Source organism: Triticum dicoccoides, chromosome 1A (assembly GCF_002162155.2).
Source record: "Triticum dicoccoides isolate Atlit2015 ecotype Zavitan chromosome 1A, WEW_v2.0, whole genome shotgun sequence".
Taxonomy (NCBI): domain Eukaryota; kingdom Viridiplantae; phylum Streptophyta; class Magnoliopsida; order Poales; family Poaceae; genus Triticum; species Triticum dicoccoides.
Genome location: NC_041380.1, coordinates 473022267 through 473047531, shown reverse-complemented (window position 1 = coordinate 473047531; position 25265 = coordinate 473022267). Strand labels below are relative to the sequence as shown.

Sequence of the window (25265 nt, the reverse complement as noted above, 5' to 3'; positions counted from 1 at the left end):
ATTAAGTTTTCTCCAAATCTAAGAGAAGCAATATAAAGATGATAGTACACGAAAAGAAGCATTCACGAATGGTGTATGGTTTTTGTGCTTTGGCACATATCAACTGAGTTTTGGCCCCATATCCGCTTTACATTTTTGTCCTGGTTTATTGGTTTTTATTTTGGCAATCCCCGACAGGGATATATAACCCAACCACACATAGGATTAACACGCATTACATATTACTCGCAAAAAAACCCAAAAAAAACACGCATTACATATTCCCCTAAACACACACATTGCACATGTCCAATGAATCACAATACATGTTGCTGTAATTTGTTAACCCATGGAAGAAGAAGTGTCATTTGATTGAATCCTACCAAACCAACCCATGCAAACGTCGCCTCCCCCGTGTAATGCATCACATGCATCTCCAGCTCGAGGGTTTGACTTGTCACTTGAGCAGTGCTTCCTTCTTTTTTCCTTGGCGTCACCGCCATCCAACCGATCGACCATCGTCCAAACGCGTTTCTTAATCAGGGACCCCAAAGACCAGCCAACCTTCCAAAAACACCACGACTCCTATCTTGCACACACCCACACTGAATCTGCTTATAAAAGGCCAGCGCAGCTCGTGCAATCGCCATCTCAAGCAGGGACACTGCACTTGACAACCTCGATCGCCATCTCAAACATGGCGGCGTACCACCCTGCCGCGGCGCTCTCCTTCCTCCTCGTGCTCTCGCTCTTCCTCCTGGCCCGCGCCGACCCGCCGCCGGCCACGCCGGTGCCGCCCTCCACGGCGTGCGACGACACGACGGACCCCGCATTCTGCCGCTCCGTGCTCCCGGCCAACGGCACCGGCAACCTCTACGCCTACGGCCGCTTCTCCGCCGCCAGGTCCCTCTCCAACGCCAACCGGTTCCTCGGCCTCGTCAACCGGTACCTCGCCCGCGGCGGCCTCTCCGGCGCCGCGGTCGCCGCGCTGCAGGACTGCCAGCTCCTCTCCGGGCTCAACATCGACTTCCTCTCCGCGGCCGGCGCCACGCTGAACACCACCAAGTCGGCGCTCCTCAACCCGCAGGCCGAGGACGTGCAGACGCTGCTGTCGGCCATCCTGACCAACCAGCAGACGTGCGCCGACGGCCTGCAGGCCGCCGCGTCGGCGTGGTCCGTGCGCAGCGGCCTCGCCGTGCCCATGGCCAACAGCACCAAGCTCTACAGCATCTCGCTCTCGCTCTTCACCCGGGCGTGGGTGCCCCGCGGCAAGGGCAGGAAGCCGAGGCCGGCGCCGTCGTCGTCCGCGAAGCCGCCTCGGCAGCGCGGGAGGGGCCTGTTCGACGCCACGGACGACGAGATGGTGCGCAGGATGGCGCTCGAGGGGGCCGTGGCGGCGGTGTCGGTGGCCGGCGCGGTGACCGTGGACCAGAGCGGCGCGGGGAACTACACGACCGTCGGGGACGCCGTGGCGGCGGCGCCGAGCAACCTTGGCGCCAGCAGCGGGTACTTCGTGATACGCGTGGCCGCGGGCGTGTACGAGGAGAATGTGGTGGTGCCCAAGAGCAAGAAGTATGTCATGATGGTCGGCGACGGCATCGGCCAGACGGTGATCACCGGCAACCGGAGCGTGGTCGACGGCTGGACCACCTTCAACTCCGCCACGTTCGGTGCGTTGCTCAATTTAGCTTCCTTTATCTTTACTCCGCTTTTGGCTTGGCTTCGTTTGAAAGTTTGGCCGTGCTATTTCTATAGTGCCGGTTGAAATGTACCTACCATTGACATGATCCCATGACACGACTGCCCAACATGTTCTAGAGCTTCTGTTGTGAGCTTGACTACACTTACGTTACTGCCTTGCATGATGAACGTGCTGGGCGCGTCCTAACTTTGAAGATTCGACCATGCAGCCGTGCTCGGGCAAGGGTTCGTGGCGGTGAACATGACGTTCCGCAACACGGCGGGGCCGGCGAAGCACCAGGCGGTGGCGCTCCGGAGCGGGGCCGACCTCTCGACGTTCTACCAGTGCAGCTTCGAGGGGTACCAGGACACGCTCTACACCCACTCCCTCCGCCAGTTCTACCGCGCGTGCGACGTCTACGGCACCGTCGACTACGTCTTCGGCAACGCCGCCGTCGTGTTCCAGGACTGCACGCTCTACAACCGCCTCCCCATGGCCGGCCAGAGCAACACCGTCACGGCGCAGGGCCGCTCCGACCCGAACCAGAACACGGGCACCACCATCCAGGGCTGCTCCATCGTGGCCGCGCCGGAGCTCGCCGCCAACACGGCCTTCGCCACCGCCACCTACCTGGGGCGGCCGTGGAAGATGTACTCGCGCACAGTGATCATGCAGTCGGACGTGGCCGGGCTCGTCGACCCGGCGGGCTGGATGCCGTGGAGCGGCGACTTCGCGCTCGCCACGCTCTACTACGCCGAGTACGACAACTCCGGCGCTGGGTCGGACACGAGCAGGAGGGTGAACTGGCCGGGGTACCACGTGCTCAACAGCACCGTCGACGCCGGCAACTTCACCGTCGCCAACATGGTGCTCGGGGATTTCTGGCTGCCGCAAACCGGCGTGACCTTCACCGTCGGGCTCAACTGATCCATCATCTGACTCAGTGCACCAGACATTACAACATGCGCAAGAAATATATATTGAAATAGCTAGATATATATACAGAGAATAAAGTTCAAAGAATATATACCATGGAGGCAAATGCTTTAACTCATGAGTCTTTCAATTCTTACGTGTAGAATTGACAGATTCCAACTTTATATACTCCCTCCATCCGGAAATACTTGTCCCAGAAATGGTTGTATCTAGATTTGTTTTAGTTATAGATACATCCATTTTATTCATATTTAGGACAAGTATTTCCGGACGGAGGGACTAACTTATGGGTGGTAGAATGACATTTTAGTCACATTTTCCTTGTTCGTCCGATTACAATCTTGCACCTGGTTTTGTCTTCTGTTGGACAGAAGTAACTGAAATGATGCAAGTTTTAGTCAATCTGTCCTTTGTTGCTACCTTTTCAAATTTGCAGCGGGAAGAACTTGACCAAAATTTGTATAAGTTTTAGTTGATCTGTTGCATACGGTTAATGATCTGAATTTGTGTTAGAGGCAAGGAGAAAATCGAGTGGAAATTGTGCGAGGTTTAGACATTTTGTCCCATGTGCTTATTCTTTTGAATCTTTCTTTTGCGAAACTATTCTTTTGAATCCGAGTTGATGGCGGGTAGAAACCGACTAAAAATTAATCAATGCTGAGTAGAAATCAATCTCTTGCATGTGTCTGTTATTTTGAGTTTCTGCTAAAATCAGGGAGAAAACGACTAAAATTGTGCAAGTTCCAATGACATGCCCATGTGCCTATTCTTTTGGATTTGTGCTAAATGAGGGGACAAATTGATTGAAAATGTGAAATTTTAGTCACTTCTATCTGCCGCAAAAACACACACATCCAAAAGCCCAGTTTTAAAGCAATTAACACCAACAATCTAGCACACGAACATTATAGCATCAAAATCCATAATTAAGTAAAAAAATTATCATTCAGTCAACAAGCCTACAATACTCAACCTAAACATCATATATTTCGCGGCATCATCAAAACCAATCGCGGATGCAGATACAATACATATGTAATGGTGACAACATTATTATTGATCAATTGATGACTCAGTGTTGCAGATTGATTCTCTCCTCAACCCATTTCACTAACAGCCTAACAACAATGATGTCGAGTGGAGAAATAGTTAGCTAATCTTCAGGCCACGCAAGCCGAGGGTAAAGTCACCAATAGAGTAGTTATGTCGATCATGAGTGTTGTACTTCCATGGAACCGTTAGTAGTGTTGCGCCCCCGAACCAGGCGGCCCATACATATGACATGTGATCTCCATTGCAAGTCGGCCATTTGCGAATCCCCGAGTACAAGTTAATGTGTCAAACTAATAATAGAATATGGGCGGAAGACCAAACCGTGCATCTTCGTTATATAACACTAAACCGTCCTCCTGATTTCATCTGCACTGCCTTCCTCCCACCCCCGATCCCATCTGCTCACCTCCAGCTCTCGCGAGCAGCCATGCCTCCTCCTCTACCTCATGCCCCGTGGTCATACCGCGTTGCACCCCGCATCGCCCCCTCCCCCCTATCCTGCTGATGGCCTCGTAGTTGTCGTCCCTCACTCCATCCCGACTCTGCCGCCTCCTCCCCTATGTGGCCACTTTTTTGGTAACTGTAAGTGCATCTAGTGCCACCCCTAGTTGGTTTTGAAGTATTAACGACAAACCTAGTTGAGGGACTAATGTGTTTGTGAGAATTGCAGGATAACACAGGTAGAAGTCCCTCATTGATTCGGTTTTACTACCAGAGATGACCCCTAAAACTGTATGAAGACATTGAAGTCAAAGGTGATATATGAAGATATTCACATTGAAGACTATGACAAGAGAAGACACTATATGAAGCCTATGGAGCTCGAAGACTTAGATCTTTCGTAGTTCTTTTTCTTTTGTGTTGAGTCATAGGAACCACCGTACTGTTAAATGGGGTCCAAGAGAACTAGTCAGAATGACTGAAGTGATGCCTAAACCAAAAACCTATGTCTTCGAGTGAAGACTATGAGAGCGAATCTTGTCTAGAGTCGGACAAGTCAGCTTTGCTTGTAGCCCAAGTAAAGTTGCCGTGTGAGTTTGAAATCTGACCATTGGAACATGTGTCAGTTCCTTAGTGACCCAGGGTCATTTCGGACAAATCAGATCGGGTTGCCAAGTGGCTATAAATAGCCCACCCCCTACAACCATAAACGGTTGGCTGCTCAGATTGAAAGTATGGCTTTTGTCGTTTGAGAGCAACCCACCTCGAAGCCTTTGAGAGAGAATTCCTTGCGAGGATAAAGCCCTAACCACCAGAGCCAGAGAGAATTGGGCATCACTTAAGTCTTCTTGTCTGTGTGATCTGAAGACTTATTACACTTGAGGACTGTGCATCCTCCAGTCGGTTAGGCGTCACGTTCTGAGCTTCCAAGAGACATTGTGGATTGCCGGTGAACGAAGTCTGTGAAGGTTTGGGAGTCTACCTTAAAGACTTACCAGAGTGGTTGGGCGAGATCTATGTGACCTTAGCTCAAGGAGAATACGGTGAGGACTGGGTGTCCTGAGCTGCGTGTTCAGGACGGGGTATCCGGGACTGTGTGTCCTAAGGTTTAAATACCTAGCCGCTCCAACCAGACGTACAGTTGTCACAGCAACCGGAACTGGTCCAACAAATCATTGTCTTCAACGAGTCACTGATTTCATCTTCACTTCCCTTTACTTACTGTTACTCCTTGTGAAGTCATTGTATGTTTGTACTATCATTTGTCTTCACTGAGTGACTGCGTGTTCTGTTTGGCTTCACAATATCTTCCTACCTGATCCTTACTACCTAGCTGCTATTAGTCTTTGTGCTTTCACTTTATTGAATACTTGACTATGGTTTGCCTAGTGTAGTCTACCTTCCGCTGCATGGTAATAGGTTTAATTTTATCGTTTGTCTTCAAAACTTCTATGTTCTGAAGACTTTCATAAAAATCGCCTATTCACCCCCCTCTAGTCGATATAACGCACTTTCAATTGGTATCAGAGCAAGATGCTCCCTTGTTTTGTGTGATTCGGTTTAACCACCTGGAGTTTTAGCTATGTCGACTACAGGGATAATTAAAGTCTCCGCTGCGTGCCCCGTCTTCAATGGAACTGAATATCCCTACTGGAAGAATAAGATGCGCATACATCTTGAAGTCATTGACGTCGACCTATGGTATGTCGTCGAGAACGGCGTTCCCAAGGCTGGAGAAGGTGTCACTGCTGCTGATGTCAAGAAATTCATTCAACTGGACTCTACTGCCAAGAATATCATCTGTGGTCATCTGACCAAAGGACAGTATGGCCGTGTGAGTGCTTTGAAGACATCTAAGCTGGTCTGGAACTGGCTCTCCAAGGTCAATGAAGGCATCTCAACCCAGAGAGATCAGAGAATCAGTGTCCTTCGCAACCTCTTCAACCGCTTCAAGTGAAATGACAATGAGAATGTCCAGCACACATTTGACCGACTCACTGACATCACAAATTAGCTTCAAGCCCTCGGTGCCACTGAGATTACCAAACACGAAGTCGTCAAGACGCTGCTGAGATCACTTGATAGTTCGTTTGACATCCTGGCCCTGATGATTCAAGAACGTCCTGATTTGAAGACACTCGATCCGTCTGACATACTTGAGAGGCTCAACACACATGAGTTTCAGCTTTTGGAGAAAAAGATATCTACGGTCCAAACTATGGGCGAACTCGTGCCTTGAAGGCAAAAGCTGTCTTCTCATCTGAAGAAGAATCTGACAGCAGTTCTGATGATCCTGAAGACATTGGAAAGGAACTTGCTATGCTTGTCAAGAAGTTCCAAAAATTTACCAAGAAGAAAGGCTTCAGAAAGTCTTTCCGATCAAGTTCAAGGAATGATGAAGCTCCTGCTCATGACTACAAGAAGAAAACATGTCACAAGTGCAAGAAACTTGGCCACTTCATCTCTGAGTGTCCACAGTGGGACAATGAGAACAAAAAGAAGAAGAAGAGCAAGGAATATGACTCTGACGACAAGAAGAAGAAGAAGAAATACTCAAAGTCTTCTTCCAAGTCTTCCTCAAAGTCTTCATCACACAAGAAGAGCTCATCTGGCAAGGCACGTGCGTTTGTTGGCAAGGAAATGGATTCAGAGGAGGAGTCTGCTTCTGAGGAGGCGGAGGTGGAGTCTGAGGAGGAATCTGACTTAGGCGTCGCAAGTCTGGCTACATCATACGTTGCCAAGTCCATCTTCAACACTGAAGACAATGACTTCATCACCGACACCGATGCAAATTACAAGGACTACTCCGCTTCTACCTACTGCTTCATGGCACGCGGTGCCAAGGTAAACACATGCACTACTCACTATCAAACATCTAGCAACAATGACTCTGATTGTGGTTCAAAACCTAGCTACAAAACACTTGCTAAAATTGCAACTGAACAACAGAAAGCTATGGAACATATTCAAAAACTGTTAGACAGAAGCGATGATCTGTTAGGTGCTGAAATGACTCGATCTGAATCCTTAATTGAAGACATAAAAAATCTTCACGTTAAGTATCAGGAACTTGAAAGTCATCATGAAACTCTCTCAACAACTCATGAAAAGCTTTCCTATGATTATCTTCAAAGGAAGCAAGATCTTGAGAAATTGAGAGCGGTTCATGAAGATTTTCAAACGGAAAACGAGTCACTTCGCGCCAAACAGATCAGTCCCGCTCAGGAAGGATTTGAACCACCATGTCTTAAATGCATTGAGTGTGATAATGCTACTTCTGTTGCTGAATGTTCTACTGCTACTGTTGTTGCAATATCTTCAACTGTTGATGTGGTAACTAACCCCTCTGCTGAGGATACCACCGCTATTGCTGATGAGAATGCTAGGTTGAAGACATTGCTTGAAACAGGGATGTACAAAAGTCTTAAAGGGCATCAGACACTATGTGATGTCCTGAAAAAGCAGATTCTGAACCGAAACCCTAGGAAAGAGGGTGTAGGGTTCGTAAGGAAAATGAATGCAGATGGCTCTTACTGGAAACCTGAGCAGTACCCCAAAACCATGTGGGTTACTGCAAAGAAACCTTCAGCAGATCCATCCAATCTATCTGGCTTCACTTGTGCTAACCCCGTTGTCATTGATGAATCCTTTGATGCAAACTATATACTGTTTAAGAATCAGAATGGTGAAGTATTTGCCAGGTATATTGGTACTAACTGCAGGAATGAACCGCCTATGAAGAAGATCTGGGTTCCGAAAAGGTGTTTGGAGAGTCTTCCTGTGAATGTCATCATGACACCTCACGTGAAGAAGACAAACCTCAGACCAAAGGCTTTATACGGTCCAAAGGCTTCATACAGACAGAGGACTCACCTGAGTCACACTAACACAAATGTTTTGCAGGGAAACCATACTCAGGCATATGAATATGAGAGCGGTTCATCAAACCGCCATGTTCATAAGACCAAGAACAATTCTGCTTATTCTTATGAGTACTATTGTCCGCCTGCAAGACTGTTTGCTAAGGCTTCAAAGCCAAAATTCTCAGATGCTGCACTTAGACTTATTGCTTCTAATCCGCCCTTGATGTGGGTGGCTAAGAAAGCTTAACTCTCTTTTGTAGGGAAAGGTCTCCAGCAGAAAACCAAAATCGTCTTACGCTATTGCTGGGGACCTTAAACATCTTGTAGGGCGCAAGATCAAATGCCCAAATGGTCTTACTATGTACTTCGTACCTGAATCGCTTGCTACTCTCCCTATTAGTCCTAACATGGATCTAAGCTTTCATAACCCACTGGTTCGTCAAATGTTTTTGCTTCACAATGCTCTTGGTGAAGCCTATCCCCCTAACTGCACTGTAGGGTACGACACCAGCGTCTTCAGAATGGATTATTGACAGTGGGTGTACAAATCACATGACTGGCAAAAGAAGTCTTCTTATGGACTCAACCTTACGTCCATCTGACAAGAGCCACATCACATTTGCTGACACTGGTAAAAGTAAGGTATTGGGTCTAGGTAGAGTTGCAATCTCAAGGGATCAACACATGGATAAAGTCATGCTTGTTGTATCCCTTGGCTTCAACTTAATGTCTGTCTCAATGCTTTGCGATTTGAACATGATCGTAATGTTTGGAAAATATCGTTGCCTTGTACTAATGGAATCTGACAAGTCTCTAGTGTTTGAAGAGTATCGAAAAGATGATTTGTACGTGGTAGATTTCTCAGCAGGGCCATAGCTTGCAGTATGTCTTCTACCAAAGGCTTCAGAATGCTGGCTCTGGCATCGGAGGCTTGGACATGCTGGCATGAGGAACCTCCACACCCTTGCGAAGAAGAAGCATGTCATAGGCATCGAGGGCGTCAAGTTCAAGAAAGACCACTTATGCGGTGCCTGTGAAGCAGGGAAGATGACGAGGGCCAAACATCCCTCGAAGACAATCATGACCACTACTCGACCCTTCGAACTGCTTCACATGGATCTTTTCGGTCCCACTCATTACTCAACTCTAACTACTACTGCTTGCCTCTATGGCTTCGTTATTGTTGATGATTATTCTAGATATACTTGGTGCACATAATCCTTTACAAGACTGAAGTGCAGGATGTCTTCAGACGCTTCGCCAATCGAGCTATGAACAATTTTGGCGCCAAGATAAAGCACATCAGAAGTGACAATGGCACTGAATTCAAGAACACTGGCCTTGATACATATCTTGATACCTTGGGCATCACACATGAATTCTCAGCCCCGTACACGCCACAGCAGAATGGCGTCGTCGAACGCAAGAACAGAACACTAATTGAGATGGCCAGAACGATGCTAGATGAATACAAGACCCAAAGAAAATTCTGGCCCGAAGCCATTGATACTGCATGCCATACAATCAATCGTGTTTATCTTCACAAGCTACTGAACAAGACATCTTATGAGCTCCTTACTGGCAAGAAGCCAAATGTCAGTTACTTCAGAGTATTTGGCGCAAGGTGCTGGATCAAGGACCCACATCACACCTCAAAATTTGCACCAAAAGCACATGAGGGTTTTATGCTTGCATATGGAAAGGATTCGCACTCCTACAGAGTTTTCAATCTCTTTCATTACAAAGTGGTTGAAACAGTGGATGTGCGGTTCGATGAGACCAACGGTTCACAAAAAGAGCAGCTGCCAAATGTGCTAGATGAAGTTCCATCCAGTGAATCAATCAAGCTAATGAGAACTGGAGAAATTATACCTTCTGAAGCTCATCCTGAAGAAGAACTTATCATTTCAGCACCTGATCAACGTGAAGACAATGCTCAGCCTGAAGACATTCCTTCCAACAACGACAATGAACAGCAAGAGCAAAGTCTCCGCCCTGTACATCCTCGCGTTGCCAATGAAGTGCAGATTGAAAGAATAATTGATAGCATCAATGCACCTGGTCCACTCACTCGTTCAAGGGCAACTCAGCTAGCAAATTTCTGTGGGCACTTTGCATTCATCTCAATAACAGAACTCAAGAAAGTTGAAGAAGCCTTCATGGAACCTGAATGGATTCAAGCTATGCAAGAAGAGCTTCAACAGTTTGAACTGAATAATGTATGGGAACTGGTTAAGCGTCCTGATCCACGGAAGCACAATATAATAGGCACCAAATGGATATACCGCAACAAGCAAGATGAGCATGGTCAAGTTGTCAGAAACAAAGCTCGTCTCGTTGCTCAAGGATATACTCAAGTGGAAGGCATTAACTTTGATGAAACATTTGCTCCTGTGGCTAGACTTGAAGCCATACGCATACTGCTGGCCTATGCAAATCATCATAACATACTTCTATATCAAATGAATGTGAAGAGTGCCTTTCTCAATGCAAGATTGAAGAAGAAGAGTATGTTGCACAACCGCCTGGCTTTGAAAATCCAAAACATCCTGACATGGTATACAAGCTCAACAAGGCACTGTATGGCCTCAAACAAGCCCCTCGGGCCTGGTATGACACACTCAAATACTTCCTGAAGAGCAAAGGCTTCATACCTGGTTCCCTAGATCCCACTCTTTTCACGAATACATATGATGGTGAACTATTTGTGTGCCAAATATATGTGGATGACATTATCTTTGGCTGCACCAATCAGAAGTACAGTGAAGAGTTTGGATATATGATGCAAGAGTAATATCAGATGTCCATGATGGGGGAGCTGAAGTTCTTCCTCGGTCTTTAAATACGACAACAACACAATGGCATCTTCATATCTGAAGAGAAGTATCTCAAAGATTGCCTGAAGAAGTTCGGTATGCAAGACTGCAAAGGCTTCACAACACCAATGCCAGCCAAACATTATCTGGGTCCTGACGACAATGGTAAAGAGTTCGATCAAAAGGTATACCGCTTCATGATTGGTTCTTTACTTTACTTATGTGCATCTAGGCCAGATATTATGCTTAGTGTTTGCATGTGTGCTCGATTTCAAGCGGCACCAAAGGAGTCGCATCACTTAGCTGTGAAGCGAATTCTTTGATATTTGGCTCACATCCCAACTCTAGGATTATGATATCCAAAGGGCTCAGAGTTTGATCTGGTTGGATTTTCGGATGCTGATTATGCTGGTGACAAAGTTGATCGCAAGTCTACATCAGGCACATGTCACTTTTTGCGACGATCACTTGTATGTTGGTCTTCAAAGAAGCAAAACTGTGTATCTCTCTCCACTGCTGAATCTGAATACATTGCTGCTGGATCTTGCTGCGCTCAGCTTCTGTGGATGAAGCAAACACTCAAGGACTATGGCATTCATCTGAAGCAAGTGCCACTATACTGTGACAATGAAAGCGCCATCAAGATTGCCAACAACCCAGTTCAGTACTCGAAGACAAAGCACATTGAAATTCGTCATCACTTTCTCAGAGATCATGTTGTGAAGGAAGACATTGATATCATACACGTCAACACTGAAGAGCAATTGGCAGATATCTTCACCAAGCCCTTGGATGAGAAGAGGTTTTGCAAGTTACGTTGTGAGCTAAATATCCCGAAATCCTCAAATGTCCTGTGATCAGACACACATCCTAACCCTTATGCATATTGATGACTTAGATGCGCAACACACGAAGTAAAGTATATCTTCAATCAATGAAGACATACATTCTAAGTGTGAATACATTAATATGGAATTTGACTTCGGAGCGCCACGATAATTGTGCGCCGTATCTGGGTCTAATACTTCCTATATGGTGGGTAACGCCACCAACAAACGTTCTATTTTGAAGTGTTTCACTCATGGCGTTACCTTGCAATGTCTTCATATTTGGTTTGGCTTCGATCTCAACATATTTTCATGATTATCTTCACTATGTTGATTATATATATATATATATATATATATATATATATATATATATATATATATATATACACTAGTGTTCTGTTCTCTACAGCATTCACTTATAGCTATGTCTTCGTGTTGAATCTTTTGAACTAAGCGAATGTGATCGGACCCTAACCTCTCTATGATTTCTATCTCAAACTCTATCTCTCCAAGTCATATGCATTCTATTGAAACTGTCAAATATCTTCTCTGCGTCCTTGTCAGCAGAAGATACAGAGACAACCATTAAGTCCGTTTTCAATGCTCATTCCTCCACATGAAATCCAGAGAAGTAGGAACGAACACTCGACAATCCAGGCGTGCGTGGGACGTGGAACAACCCCCGATATGCTGCATGATGGCCACGTGTTCCTCAGATGTGAATCGCCAGGGGCACCTGTGTAATAACGCAGTGCCGCCCCTGTACCTATAAATACACACCTCACAACAGTCATTATCTCTTCTTCCACTCTCGCACGAACCCTAGCGCCACCGCTAGCCCTCGATGATGCCGGCGATGAAGCGCTTCGCTGCCGCAACCTCTCCGACGCCGTCTTCACGCCGACCGCGGACATCGTCTTCTCCGCCGTCGCTGTAGGTGTCCTTCGTCGCCAAGTTAGGGCACGGACGATCGAACTGCTCGGCCTCCTCTTCCACTCCGTCTAGCAGTTCTTCGTGTGGTAAATAAAACCTCCTTTTTACGGCCCCTTTGATCCTATAGCTTTATCACTTTCTACCACAAGCAGTTTCTATTCACACAAGTTGGATCTCCTTCATACTGCATCTCATAACATGCCTAGTATATTCACTTATGCTTCACAAAGTAGTTAGATTCCTCACTTGTACTGATCCGTAGATTCGTACAAATCTGGAACCAACTCCTTATCTATGAGTGAATGTCTTCGCACGATGAGGTCAATGTCTTCTAAACTGATTTATCTTCAAAATCTTCTGAGAATTCATATGACCTCTTCCCCTTCCCTCGCACCTTAATGCTGTCACTGGTACATCTCCGTGGGAGAATCCTTTGGTTCTCATAGTCTGCATTCATTTGCAGAATTCTTACAGCATCACATAAATTCTCCCGAAGCCAGTTCCTGTTGGTCCAGCAAATGAAAACCTTTGAAGCCTTTGAACGTCTTGAAGCCTTTCAAGTTAAAGTTTATGGCATCAGAGAAAGTAGCAAGGAAGGGTGGCAGAAAGCGTCGTAGTGAGACCTCCAGAGATCTGCCAGATGAACTCTCAGAAATGTACAAGACAGATCCTGAAGAGGATTACAGTCAGCGCAAGACCCGAATCCAATGGATTCAAAGATATTGGGCAGAACAATGGTTCAAATACAGATTTGTGACCCAGAAGTATGTTGAGAAAAACGCCATCAAGGGACCGTGGGGAGACATCCTATTCAAGAATCTTCTACCCAGGTCCAGAGATGAAGCCATTGCTCAAGGCTTCTATCCATGCATGGTCCATGGACCACAGCCTGCTGATGCATGCTCGTCGTCACTGCTATGGTGTCGTGACGACAATCTGTTCAAGCACAACTTCCAGTTTGCTCAGAACTCAGCGAAGCAGAACAAGAAGACTTTTGGGTTAGACTTCAACCCTGGTCCATCAGCACTAAGGGCAGATGGCACACGAGATGCTGAACCCAATGTCATCGGTCTTTTCGCCAACCTTGAAGGCCTCATCACCTACATCTTAGTTCAAGGGACTACAGTGAATGAGCCTGCAGCTGACACTGAATCAGAAGAAGCTCCTGCAGCTCTGAAGACAAAGAAGCTGAAGAAGCCTAAAGCTTCAAACCTGCCCCTTCACCAAAAGTCTCAAGGGCGAAGCCACTGGCAACTGCACCTCCTGAAGACAGTGTGCAGTCTGAAGACTTATCACGCGTCTCCAAGCCCCAGAAGGCCAAGATGCCTCTGCCTCACACTGGCCAAGAGCTAACAGCTGTTGCCATTCTACGCAATGACGACATTGATCTGTCAAGTGATAAAGATCTTGCAGATAACGCTCTTGAGCAACTCATCAAGAGCAAAGAATAAGTAGAAATCTTCAATGATCTGCCTCTCTTTGATGTCACCATCATCCACAACTTCATTGACGAGTGGTTTGACACGCCAAATATCAGCTTTGAAGATCTGCAGCTACCCATTGGCCTCAGTGTCGCCTTCCAAGGCGCCATTGCTTCAGAACTTGCTATTGCCCAGCGCATTGTTGAACTGAAACAGAAGATTGACTATGAAAAGGCTCAGTTCAAGAAGCATATGGCCAAACTCAGCGTGCAAGAAGTGAAGAACTTCAAGACAATGATGCACGAGCTCAAGGAAGCCTTTGTGAAGAAGCGTGCAGAAGCTCAGGGTTCGCGTGAGCGCATGAAGACTCTGGCTGATAGATGTGTGCAAGCCTATAATGAGGCTGAGAAGCGCAAGGCACTTGGGCGTCCTGGCATCAACCCCAGGATGGCCGCAAAGAAGAAGAAGAAGCCTACTACGGCTGAACCTGATGCACCAAGGCAAGAAGCAGTTCTGATTGTCTTCCCAACTAGACCGACTGGCTCGAAGCCAAAAAGCCGGTCAACAGCTTCAGAGCTCAAGAAGACAAGGACTGCTGAGGCTGAAGCCAGGAAGAGAAAACACTCTGAAGCCTCTCCTACTGCCCCCTCCAAGAAGAAGATGAAGACCAAGAAAGCTCGGGCTGCTTCCACAGAGCCCTTGATAGTTGAACCCATTTCTATGGTCTATCCTGAAGCTGAACGACAACTAACAATTCATGAGCCTACTTCCACAGAGGCTCATGAAGCTGAAGACATTCCAGCAGCTGATCCCATCACTGCTGAAGACATTGGTCATCATGACAATGTAGTAGATGGTGCAGTTCTTCCTCAGTTTGAAAACAGCAAACTCATCAGCATTGGTCGTCCACTGACGCCAATTGCACAGGATGCTTCACGGGCGGATCGCCCACAAGAGGAAGAAGACTATGAGGCCCAGCCCACTCCAACTCCACAGACGTCGTCTGCGTCCCGCAGGCTTCACAAAAGTCCAAGGCCTCAAGTCTCTACTGAAGACATTCCGGTTGTATCAGCCGCAGAAGAAGGAGTCCCACAAGATCCCACTCCCCTGTCCCACCAAGAAGCAGTTCTCCAGGAGAATGTGCTTGTGACCGACCCTCCAGCTAGTCAAGTGGAGGATGAAAATCATGAGGCTGTCACAATCACCAATGAAGCTAATGTGGAGCCCTCCCCAACAAAGGCATCAGAAGACAGCGAAGCCACTGATCCCGCCACTTCTGTTCCTGAGTCTGCTGCCAGTCCTCAATTCGACTATCATGTTGAGCACAGGCCTCAAGTCCAGAAGCCAATCCCAAGACTGCCAAGATTTCCAGGTCCTGCATCAGCACCTGGCTCCTTCAACATCAATGGCTTCAGGGCAGACAACACGTTCTTCAATAGCTCCAGGAACCCCTACTCAAGGGAAAGGATATCATCTGATCGGTTCTGGAGCTATCCTCAGCGAAGCTATTACTCTTGCGTTCTTTATAACCAAGGTCGCATCTTCCCACACAAGCGCCTTGACGTTGAAGCTATAGCTGGTCTGCCCTGTCTAGAAGAAGCGTTGGATTGCTTCAAGCAAGTGGGTCTGCTGCAGTTTGTTACTGACGAAGAGCACTGGAATGAAGAGCTGCTGCTTCAATTCTATGCCACACTTCACATCAGAGGGTACAACAGAGATCCGAAGACTTGGGTCCTAGAGTGGATGAATGGCAACGTTCATCACGAAGCCAATGCATTTGACATCATTGAGCTCACTGGCTTGCCCACTCCTGGCGATCTCTTCGAGCAAGGCTGTCAGCTGCATACTGAAGCTATTGAGAGCATCTTTCAGTGGCCAGAACCTGATATGAGTCAGATGCTTAGCATGATGAAGCCATTGCCCCAAGATGCTGCTTATCCCACAGAGTTCTTCGTTGAAGACCTTGATATCTGCCAAGAACCATCTATCACATAATCAGGCGAACTCTTTGGCCTATCAAAGGGCACTCTCCAAATGCCAAGCTTCAGGGTGCAATGAAGACTTTGGTCTTCTATATACTCCATGGCAAATGCTTCAATGCACATGACTCCTTCATACGCCAACTTGCTGCATCAGGCATTGATCTATTTGGTTTGAAGTTCTACGCCCCTTGGGTCATGCGGCTGATCAAGCTACACTCCGCCATCTCGTATCAGCCCTCAGCCCGCAACCATCGGATCTTCTTGCCTGACGTGGACATGTCTACTGAAGCCATATATTCTGAGCCTGCCAAGCAACCTCTAAGTCTTCAGAATGCAGAACATCAGAGTTTTACTCAGAACGTTGAAGGCGTTGAAGCAGTTTCTCGGGTGTATCCTTTGGCTGGCACTACACGTGCACCACACCCTGCTTCCACTGAAGCCACTGACAGTGCCACTGCTCCAAGACCCAAGAAGCGCACTCATGTTCTCAACGACCAAGAGCTTCTTGTGGCTCTACATCAGAAACAGGATAGGCATCATGACTGGCTGAAGCGTCAGATGAAAAGCCTCTTGGTGAAAGTTAATCGCGTTCGCAATCTTGCCACCAAAAATGCTTTCATTGCCCATGAAACCTGTCGCCGCACATGGAAATGGCTCACGATGATGTGTTCTGAAGCTGATCTTCAAGAGGATGGCTTCACTGAGAGATTCAAGTTTGACTCCACACCTCCTCGAAGGGCTGTGCTGCTAGGAACTCCATCCCTTGAAGACTCTGAATTCTCTTCCTCTGCTGCCACAGTGACTGCCAGAATTATTGAGGAAGAAGACGATGCTACTTCACCGCCACCTCCTTCAGCACCTCCAAGCTCTTCAGCACCGCCAAACAATACCAACAACCCTGCTACTTCACCTACTCCTCATGGGAACGAGTAGAGGCTCTATGTCTTCAAACCTTTTTGGTCATTACTGACAAAAGGGGGAGAAGCATATGAGATTGATAGTCTTCAAGCGGGTCCATATGGGCGGGTGCTTTATATTTTGCTTCATGCTTACAACTCTCATTTTTGATACATTTGGTTCTTATGAGTTGTAACACTTAAACTAGATGGTCGTCTGCTACTTATTTGCCACCTTGTTTTGCGAAGATAAATTCCGCATGTGCGACGATAAATTCCGCACTTAGCTCATTCTGCAGACGTCCATTTTCCATTATGCATGTCATTTTCTTCACATACTTTCACATGCATAGTGGATTGTCATCATAAGTTGAAGTGGATCTCCACAAGTACAACCTGCCATGTGCATTTGCATTCCAAAAAGCAAATTAACTTATATGCACATCTTCAGGGGGAGCCCTTGCAACTTATGAAGACAATTCCTTATCCTTTACAGTTTCACAGATTATATTCCCCGTTGAAAACTTCAACTAGTTTGTCATCAATCACCAAAAAGGGGGAGATTGTAAGTGCATCTAGTGCCACCCCTAGTTGGTTTTGGAGTATTGACGACAAACCTAGTTGAGGGACTAATGTGTTTGTGAGAATTGCAGGATAACACAGGTAGAAGTCCCTCATTGATTCGGTTTTACTACCAGAGATGACCCCTAAAACTGCATGAAGACATTGAAGTCAAAGGTGGTATATAAAGATATTCACATTGAAGACTATGACAAGAGAAGACACTATATGAAGCCTATGGAGCTCGAAGACTTAGATCTTTCGTAGTTCTTTTTCTTTTATGTTGAGTCATAGGAACCACCGTACTGTTAAGTGGGGTCCAAGAGAACCAGTCAGAATGACTGAAGTGATGCCTAAACCAAAAATCTATGTCTTCGAGTGAAGACTATGAGAGCAAATCTTGTCCAGAGTCGGACAAGTCAGCTTTGCTTGTAGCCCAAGTAAAGTTGCCGTGTGAGTTTGAAATCTGATCGTTGGAACACGTGTCAATTCCTTAGTGACCCATGGTCATTTCGAACAAATCAGGTCGGGTTGCCAAGTGGCTATAAATAGCCCACCCCCTACAACCATAAACGGTTGGCTGCTCAGATTGAAAGTACGGCTTTTGTCGTTTGAGAGCAACCCACCTCGAAGCCTTTGAGAGAGAATTCCTTGCGAGGATAAAGCCCTAACCACCAGAGCCAGAGAGAATTGGGCTCACTTAAGTCTTCTTGTCTGTGTGATCTGAAGACTTATTACACTTGAGAACTGTGCATCCTCCAGCCGGTTAGGCGTCGCGTTCTGAGCTTTCAAGAGACATTGTGGATTACCGGTGAACGAAGTCTGTGAAGGTTTGGGAGTCTACCTTGAAGACTTACCAGAGTGGTTGGGCGAGGTCTATGTGACCTTAGCTCAAGGAGAATACGGTGAGGACTGGGTGTCCTGAGCTGCGTGTTCAGGACCGGGTGTCCGGGACTGTGTGTCCTAAGGTTTAAATACCTAGCCGCTCCAACCAGACGTACAGTTGTCACAGCAACTGGAACTGGTCCAACAAATCATTGTCTTCAATGAGTCACTGGTTTCATCTTCACTTCCCTTTACTTACTGTTACTCCTTGTGAAGTCATTGTATGTTTGTACTATCATTTGTCTTCACTGAGTGATTACGTGTTCTGTTTGGCTTCACAATATCCTCTTACCCGATCCTTACTACCTAGCTGCTATTAGTCTTTGTGCTTTCACTTCATTGAATACTTGACTATGGTTTGCCTAGTGTAGTCTACATTCCGCTGCATGGTAATAGGTTTAATTTTATCGTTTGTCTTCAAAACTTCTATGTTCTGAAGATTTTCATAAAAATCGCCTATTCACCTGCTGCTTACGTGCACGTTAGGGCAGTTGCCATGTACATGCACGTTAGAGCAGTTGCCATGTAACATGTAAAAACATATGGCAACTCGGTAAAAGAGAGTTGCCATCTGCTTACGTGCGCACTAGGCAGTTGCCGTGTATCCTGCAAAACACATGGCAAACTCGGGTAAAAAGAAAGAGATGCCACCTGCTCATAAAGCACACTAGGGGCAGTTGCCATGTGCGCTGCAAAACACATGGCAACTAGCAGCTTGGGTGTGGGAGAGGACACGGGCGTGCGGGCGAGATGACAAATGTCCACACACTAGCCTTTGTGTGTGCGTGCAAAGTGACGTGTGGGCAAACTGCTGTACGCCCACACACCAGCCCCTCCTGTGTGGTGAAACGGCCGTGTGGGCGACCGGCTAAACGCCCACACATCAGACCAGTCCTACGTGGCACTAAAAATATGCCAAAATTTATGCGCTCACGAACGGACGCGAATCCACACGTATGGGCAAGATGCAAACGCCCACACGTATGGGCGTTAACATTTACCGATGTTAAGAAAATTCCAGCCCGCCGGAACTGAACTCTTCAGGCTTTGGCGACTCCTACGAAATTCGTCGCGTTGTTGTGCAGCCGCACGGTCCATACTATGGCGCGACACGTCATCCTCGGGCACGGTCGATAAACGAACTACTCCGAGTCGCCGGCCGGCCCCGCCTCCTCCCTCGAGGCACCCTCTGCCCCAGCGGAAGCCGAAGCCGAGCCGAAGCGACGGCCATGGCGAGCGCCGCGCCGCCGCCGCCAGACGCGGAGCCGCCCGAGTGCCCGGTGTGCCTCTCCCCCTTCGACGACTCCTCCGTCGTGCCGCGCGTCCTCCCGTGCGGCCACTCCCTCTGCGGCTCCTGCATCTCCTCCCTCCCGCCGGCCTCCGCGTCGGCCGCGGCCTCGTCCCTCCGCTGCCCGCTCTGCTCCCAGTGCGTCCCCTTCTCCCGGGCCCTCGGCCCCTCCTCCCTCCCCAAGAACCTCGCCCTCCTCTCACTCCTCCCCTCCCTCCCCAACCCTTCCCCGCCCCGCACCGCCGGCGCCGCCTCCGCGGCTCGACCCCTCCCTCTCCCGCTCCACGCCGCCCACTCGCGCCTCCTCGCCCGCTTCCGACACGCCATCCTCCCCGAGTCCGCCTCCCCGCTACACTCCTCGCCGCCCGGCCACCCTCCCGCCGGCCTCGCGCTCGGGTCGATCGCCTGCGACCTGGGAGCCCCCTGGTTCTGCTCGCGGGGTCACCCCGTAAGCCTCCTCCCGATCGACGCTCCCGCCGGCGGGGCGCCGACGCAGGAGGCCGCGTTCTACCGGCCCAGCCACGCCGCGCGGGTCATCGCCGCGATCGACGCGCTGAGCAGCGCCGCCAGGGAGGAGATGGTCGATTTGGTGGCCGCCTCCACGCGACTGGCGCGGCGGGTGTGCAGGGTTTACGGCGCCTGGATGGGCCCCGATGCGGCAACGCTGTGGCTGGTCTCTGAACGGCACACGCCGGGAGTTCCCCCCTTGCTGAATGACAGGAGCGACGAGCTGGAAACTGTGGCTCGGGTTGGAGCTCTTGGAATGGAGGTGTGTGAAGCGCTCATGGGATTGCACGGCGAGGGGCTGGTGCTGGGTTGCCTCCGGCTGGACTGCTTCCGCCTTGATCACTTTGGGCGCTGCCTGCTCGACTTGAATGAGGTACTGGCCTTGTGCCGTGGAGTCCGGGCAGGGGTTTGCTTGTCCATGGACGGTGCTTTGGTTGCTCCCGAGATGACAGCAATTCTGAGGGACGCCACAAGGACGAGGAGTCATGATTTCAATGGCTTGATAGGGCGTAATTCAGATGTTTGGTTGCTGGGTTGTATATTGGCGGCGCTTGTTACTGGAGAGGAGCGGCTTGCGGCGGGGTGGAATACTGATGGATCATATGATGATTGGCAGAAGGAAGTGCTTGCGAGGCTTGACGCTGCATTGGTTGGTACACAGTTAGAACCATTGGCTGCAACTACAGCGTTATGCCTGAGCTATGAACCAGAATGCCGCCCAGAGATTGCTGATGTTTGGAAATGTATCAGAGGCTCACAGATGAAACCTGGTGCTGATGCTTTGGCTCCTGCTGATGATATTGTAGCTCAGAAAAGTTTTAGGTGTTTGCTCCTCGGGGAGTTGTCCTCAATGTGCTCCGCCCAAGCTGTTGAGTCAGATGAAATAGTGCAGCCCTCTCAAGATTCTGATGACAAAAATTCAACTCCAGATGATGAAAGCAATTGTGGTTGCTCAAACGATGAGTCTGTTTGCACAGCAGGAACAGATGAGCCACAGCGTAATGGAGTGTTTAAATCTTCAACTCTGCTTGCTCACCGTGACTGCGTCACAGGATTAGCCATTGGAGGTATAAACATGGCCAGTGTGCTGTGTACGTAATACACTGTTTCATTATTGGAGGCATATCCTGTCATGCCATAATTTAGTACAATCATGCAAAACATTTTGATCTGGGGACCGATGCAATATGAAAAATTCTGGAAAGAAATGATAATTAGGTCTATGGAGTGTTATAGTACCCTTCAAAATTTCAACTTGAAACTCAAAATGTGTTAGAAGAAAACAGTGTATAATTCTTTGAATGAAACCTCCATTTTGGTCTGTTTCTGTTCTCTGTTATTATGTCATTTTTCAGATTTATTTTATCATTTTCATTTCTTTGGACATAGATTATAACTTGAAATTCCATAGTGTAGTGTTGAGAAATACATCTAATAAATTTTTTTGCTGAGTTTTTTATGTTCATTTTATGCCAAAACCAAAATGAAATGCATAATTTGACCTTTCTATTACTCCCTTCGTTTACAAATATAAGACATTCTAACTTTTTTGTGAATTGGATGTATGTAGACATGTTTTAGTGTGTTTGTTCACTCATTTCAGTCTGTATGTAGTCCATACTGAAATATCCAAAACATCTTATATTTGTGAACGGAGGGAGTATTTTGCAGTTCTGCTAGATATCTCACTTCATAGTTTGACGTCTTACTTACTAGTGTTTTACTATGTTTTTATCTGTTGTGCTATGTTATTTGGTTTCTCTCCATGGCCATCGCTTGCCTTACCATACTAGTGGATCTTCCTAATGCCTTTGACCAGAATTATGACTCAAGTAATTGGTGTTGATGAATCTTTACTGTATTGCAGGGGGATTTTTGTTTAGTTCTTCCTACGACAAAACAATCAATGTATGGTCACTGCAGGTATGAAACTGTCGGTGTACCCTTTTCTCTTGGTGAGCTGTTAATTGTGTGAGTTGCATTCTTGAAACAAATAACACGCTTTTCCCGGAATGAGAAATCACAGTGGCATACAGCAAACACATCCATTACCATAAAACACATAACCTTTCCGTGGCCCATCTTTTCTGACTTGACTTGCTTCTACAGGACTTCTCTCATGTGCAGACTTTAAAGGGCCATGAGCACAAAATCACAGCAATTGTTGTTGTTGACAATGATAACCAGTCTCTTTGTATAAGTGGAGACAGTGGCAGTGGAATTTTTGTCTGGCGTGTTGGTACCTCTCTCAAGCAAGAACCATTAAATAAATGGTATGAAACTAATGATTGGATCTACCGGGGTGTCCACTGCTTGGCTGTGTCTGGAACTGGTTATCTTTATACTGGCAGTAGAGACAAATCTATTAAAGCTTGGTCTCTGGAGGTAAAGATGCTAAGCTGACTTGCTTTTTCAGTGCCATGTTGAAACAGGGTGGTTAGTTGGGCTGTATTAAAAGTATAGACAATGGGACTAAGGTTTGTTCTGCATTTAGACTGCAAAATGGTTTCCTTTTCTATTGGATCATCTAGTCTTTGTCTGAATAATGAGCCTGTATCTTCTGGCATTCATAAAGCTGTTTAATCTGCCAAACCATTTTGGCAATTTAAGAATGTTAGGAATTAATTCACAATCTCTCTTTGGCAGGATTATTCACTTGGATGCACTATGACAGGCCACAAGTCAACCGTGTCTTGCCTTGCAGTTGCTAGCGGTATTCTTTACAGTGGAAGTTGGGATGGTAGTATCCGATCATGGTGGCTTACTGATCACAGCCCGTTGTCTGTACTTGAAGATGATGCACCGGGAAGCATAGCCCCTGTGTTGTCAATTTCAACAGAAGCTAATTTTGTTGTTTCATCATATGAAAATGGCTGTTTGAAGGTTTCACTATATCTCAATCATGAATCGTGTTATAGATTAACTGCATGTTGTGTTATAATGTTTGCTTACAGTCGTTTGTAACACATTTTTTTTTTTGGAATAATCACATGCTAAATTATGGTTATTTTATAAATCAGATTTGGAAGGATGATGTCCTCGTTAAGTCAGAGAAACTTCAAAATGCTTCTATTTACGCTGTTAAATTGAACGGTAAATGGCTATATACCGGTGGATTGAATAAAGCCATAAATATTCAGGTCTGTATTTCTGACACATATTTGGTGCCCTTAGAGCTTTTCAGAAATGGCCTTGAAGCTTCTCCATTGCTAACATATTATTTGTTGCCTTGCATTTTTATTTTTGGTCAATTCTTCTATAGGAGTTATTAGAAGACGAGTCAGAGTTGGAAATCAGAGATGTCGCTTCCATCTCTTGTGATTCAATTGTAACTTCAATATTGTACTGGAATGAAAAGCTGATAGTAGGACTCTCTAACAGGGAAATTAAGGTATATATGATTCCCCTTTGTTATACATTCATACATCATTTCCTTTGCATTTTATTCTAGCTTCTTGTTCTAGAGTAATTTAAAGGTGCACTCAAGAGAACGTGCTCCCTGGTGAAAAAATGCTTATGTTCCACTTGTTATATTTTTTCTTTAAAGTTACATACTCCCTCCATTCCACAATGTAGTGCTTCCTCTATCCACGTGCTTCAACTTTGACCGTAAATTTAACTGCCAAGACCGATTGCGGCGGGAGCAAAAATTATATCAGTGAATTCGTATTCGAATGAAGTTTTCAATTATATAATTTTTTCTCCCGCCGCAGTTGGTCTCGTTGGTTAAATTTATGGTCAAAGTTGGACCTCGGGAAGCGCGGGCGCACTATATTTTGGAATGGAGGGAGTATAATTTTTTGAGTCCTTTATGTGATTGTGCAATTTCTTGGAAGAAGTTTCAGTTTTGCATCTTGATTCTTGTGTAAGAAAAGGTTTAGTGTTAACAAACTGCACTGTAGAACCCTGAAATTTGGTCTTCGTCTAGAGTGCGAAAATGCTAGTTTTCCCCAAGTAAATTATGCAAACATTTACATCTGTAATTGCTTTTGAAATTGTCTGACATGTATGAATTTACTGGTCATCCCAACAGCACATGCTAGGAGCCATTTTACATGTGTAAACTTTAATGTTTGTTGCATCACTTATTTTACATTGTTACTTTGTACAGGCCAATCCACAACACTTATTACTTGCACAATGCTAGCCACTAACTTTTCCTCTAGGGAAACAATAACTTCTCATCAACTTCCATGTCAAATACAAAACCCAGAGTTCGGTTTCTAGAAATGAATGATCAGTGCATGCTTGATATTGTACTTCTATCTGTTTATAATTTCATGGTACATAAATGGAACGAGCATTCTGGTACACTTTAAAGCTTATAAACAACTAAAAGCTGCTGCTTTTCATATTTCATCAGGTTTACGACAAGGGTTCTTAGACCAAATCAGGAGTCGCTTACCATTTGTTACTCCATGGCCCTATATATATTGTGAATAGCTCACTCTACAGCGAGCGTGATGAAGAAATACACATGGAAACATAACTTATCACCATTCTGATGAACTATGATACACCTGTATGGTAAAAGTTTGAAGGGAAATGCAAGCTAGATTAGGTATTTGTAACTTAAACAATTAGCCGCTATAGGCATAATTATCTGTTATAATCCGCTATAGGCAGGGCATAGTGTTTGGGTGTGCTACTTTCTAAAATTGCTAAAGATTATGGGTTGAATTTTAAGTGATTAAGTCTGAGCTTGGATGCTATATGGGTTGAAATTTTAAGTGACTATGTCCGTGTGCCCAATGAAGGCTTATCTTTACCTCAAAAAAATAAAATTAATAAAGGTTTATCCCTGCCTAACATGTACAACCATCGTCATCATCCAAATGCGATATAAGAGCATCTCCAACGGGACTCACCAAACATCCTCCTTTATACTCCCTCCGTTCGGAAATACTTGTCCTAAAAATAGTTGTATCTAGACTTATTTTAGCTATAGATACATTCATTTTATTCACTTTTTGGACAAGTATTATATATTCATTTTATCCATTTTTAGGACAAGTATTTCCGGACAGAGGGAATATGTCTTGACCGGTTTAGACACTTTTAGGCTTCCAATGTGCCACCCATTTTACACACTAGGGGAATCTGGACACAGATGCTAGGTCTTGCATGCAACGCTCGCCTGAAGCGGTGAATAAGCCGGCCCAACAGGGTGCAGCGAGTGGTTTTGAGAAGCTT

The 25265-nt window shown here is 46.4% G+C and overlaps 2 protein-coding genes across 2 annotated transcripts; both read left to right on the top strand.

Moving 5' to 3' along the window:
* The first annotated feature begins 631 nt into the window (after positions 1 to 631).
* On the top strand, positions 632 to 2927 carry LOC119280107 (pectinesterase-like). The gene is made up of 2 exons (XM_037561082.1): positions 632 to 1649; positions 1890 to 2927. The coding sequence occupies exons 1-2, from the start codon at positions 677 to 679 to the stop codon at positions 2585 to 2587; spliced, it is 1671 nt and encodes a 556-aa protein (XP_037416979.1). The 5' UTR covers positions 632 to 676; the 3' UTR covers positions 2588 to 2927.
* A 16497-nt stretch (positions 2928 to 19424) lies between these two features.
* Positions 19425 to 24824, top strand: LOC119280096. The gene is made up of 7 exons (XM_037561075.1): positions 19425 to 21139; positions 21940 to 21995; positions 22182 to 22457; positions 22719 to 22955; positions 23093 to 23212; positions 23335 to 23463; positions 24436 to 24824. The coding sequence occupies exons 1-7, from the start codon at positions 19507 to 19509 to the stop codon at positions 24454 to 24456; spliced, it is 2472 nt and encodes an 823-aa protein (XP_037416972.1). The 5' UTR covers positions 19425 to 19506; the 3' UTR covers positions 24457 to 24824.
* Positions 24825 to 25265: the final 441 nt, after the last annotated feature.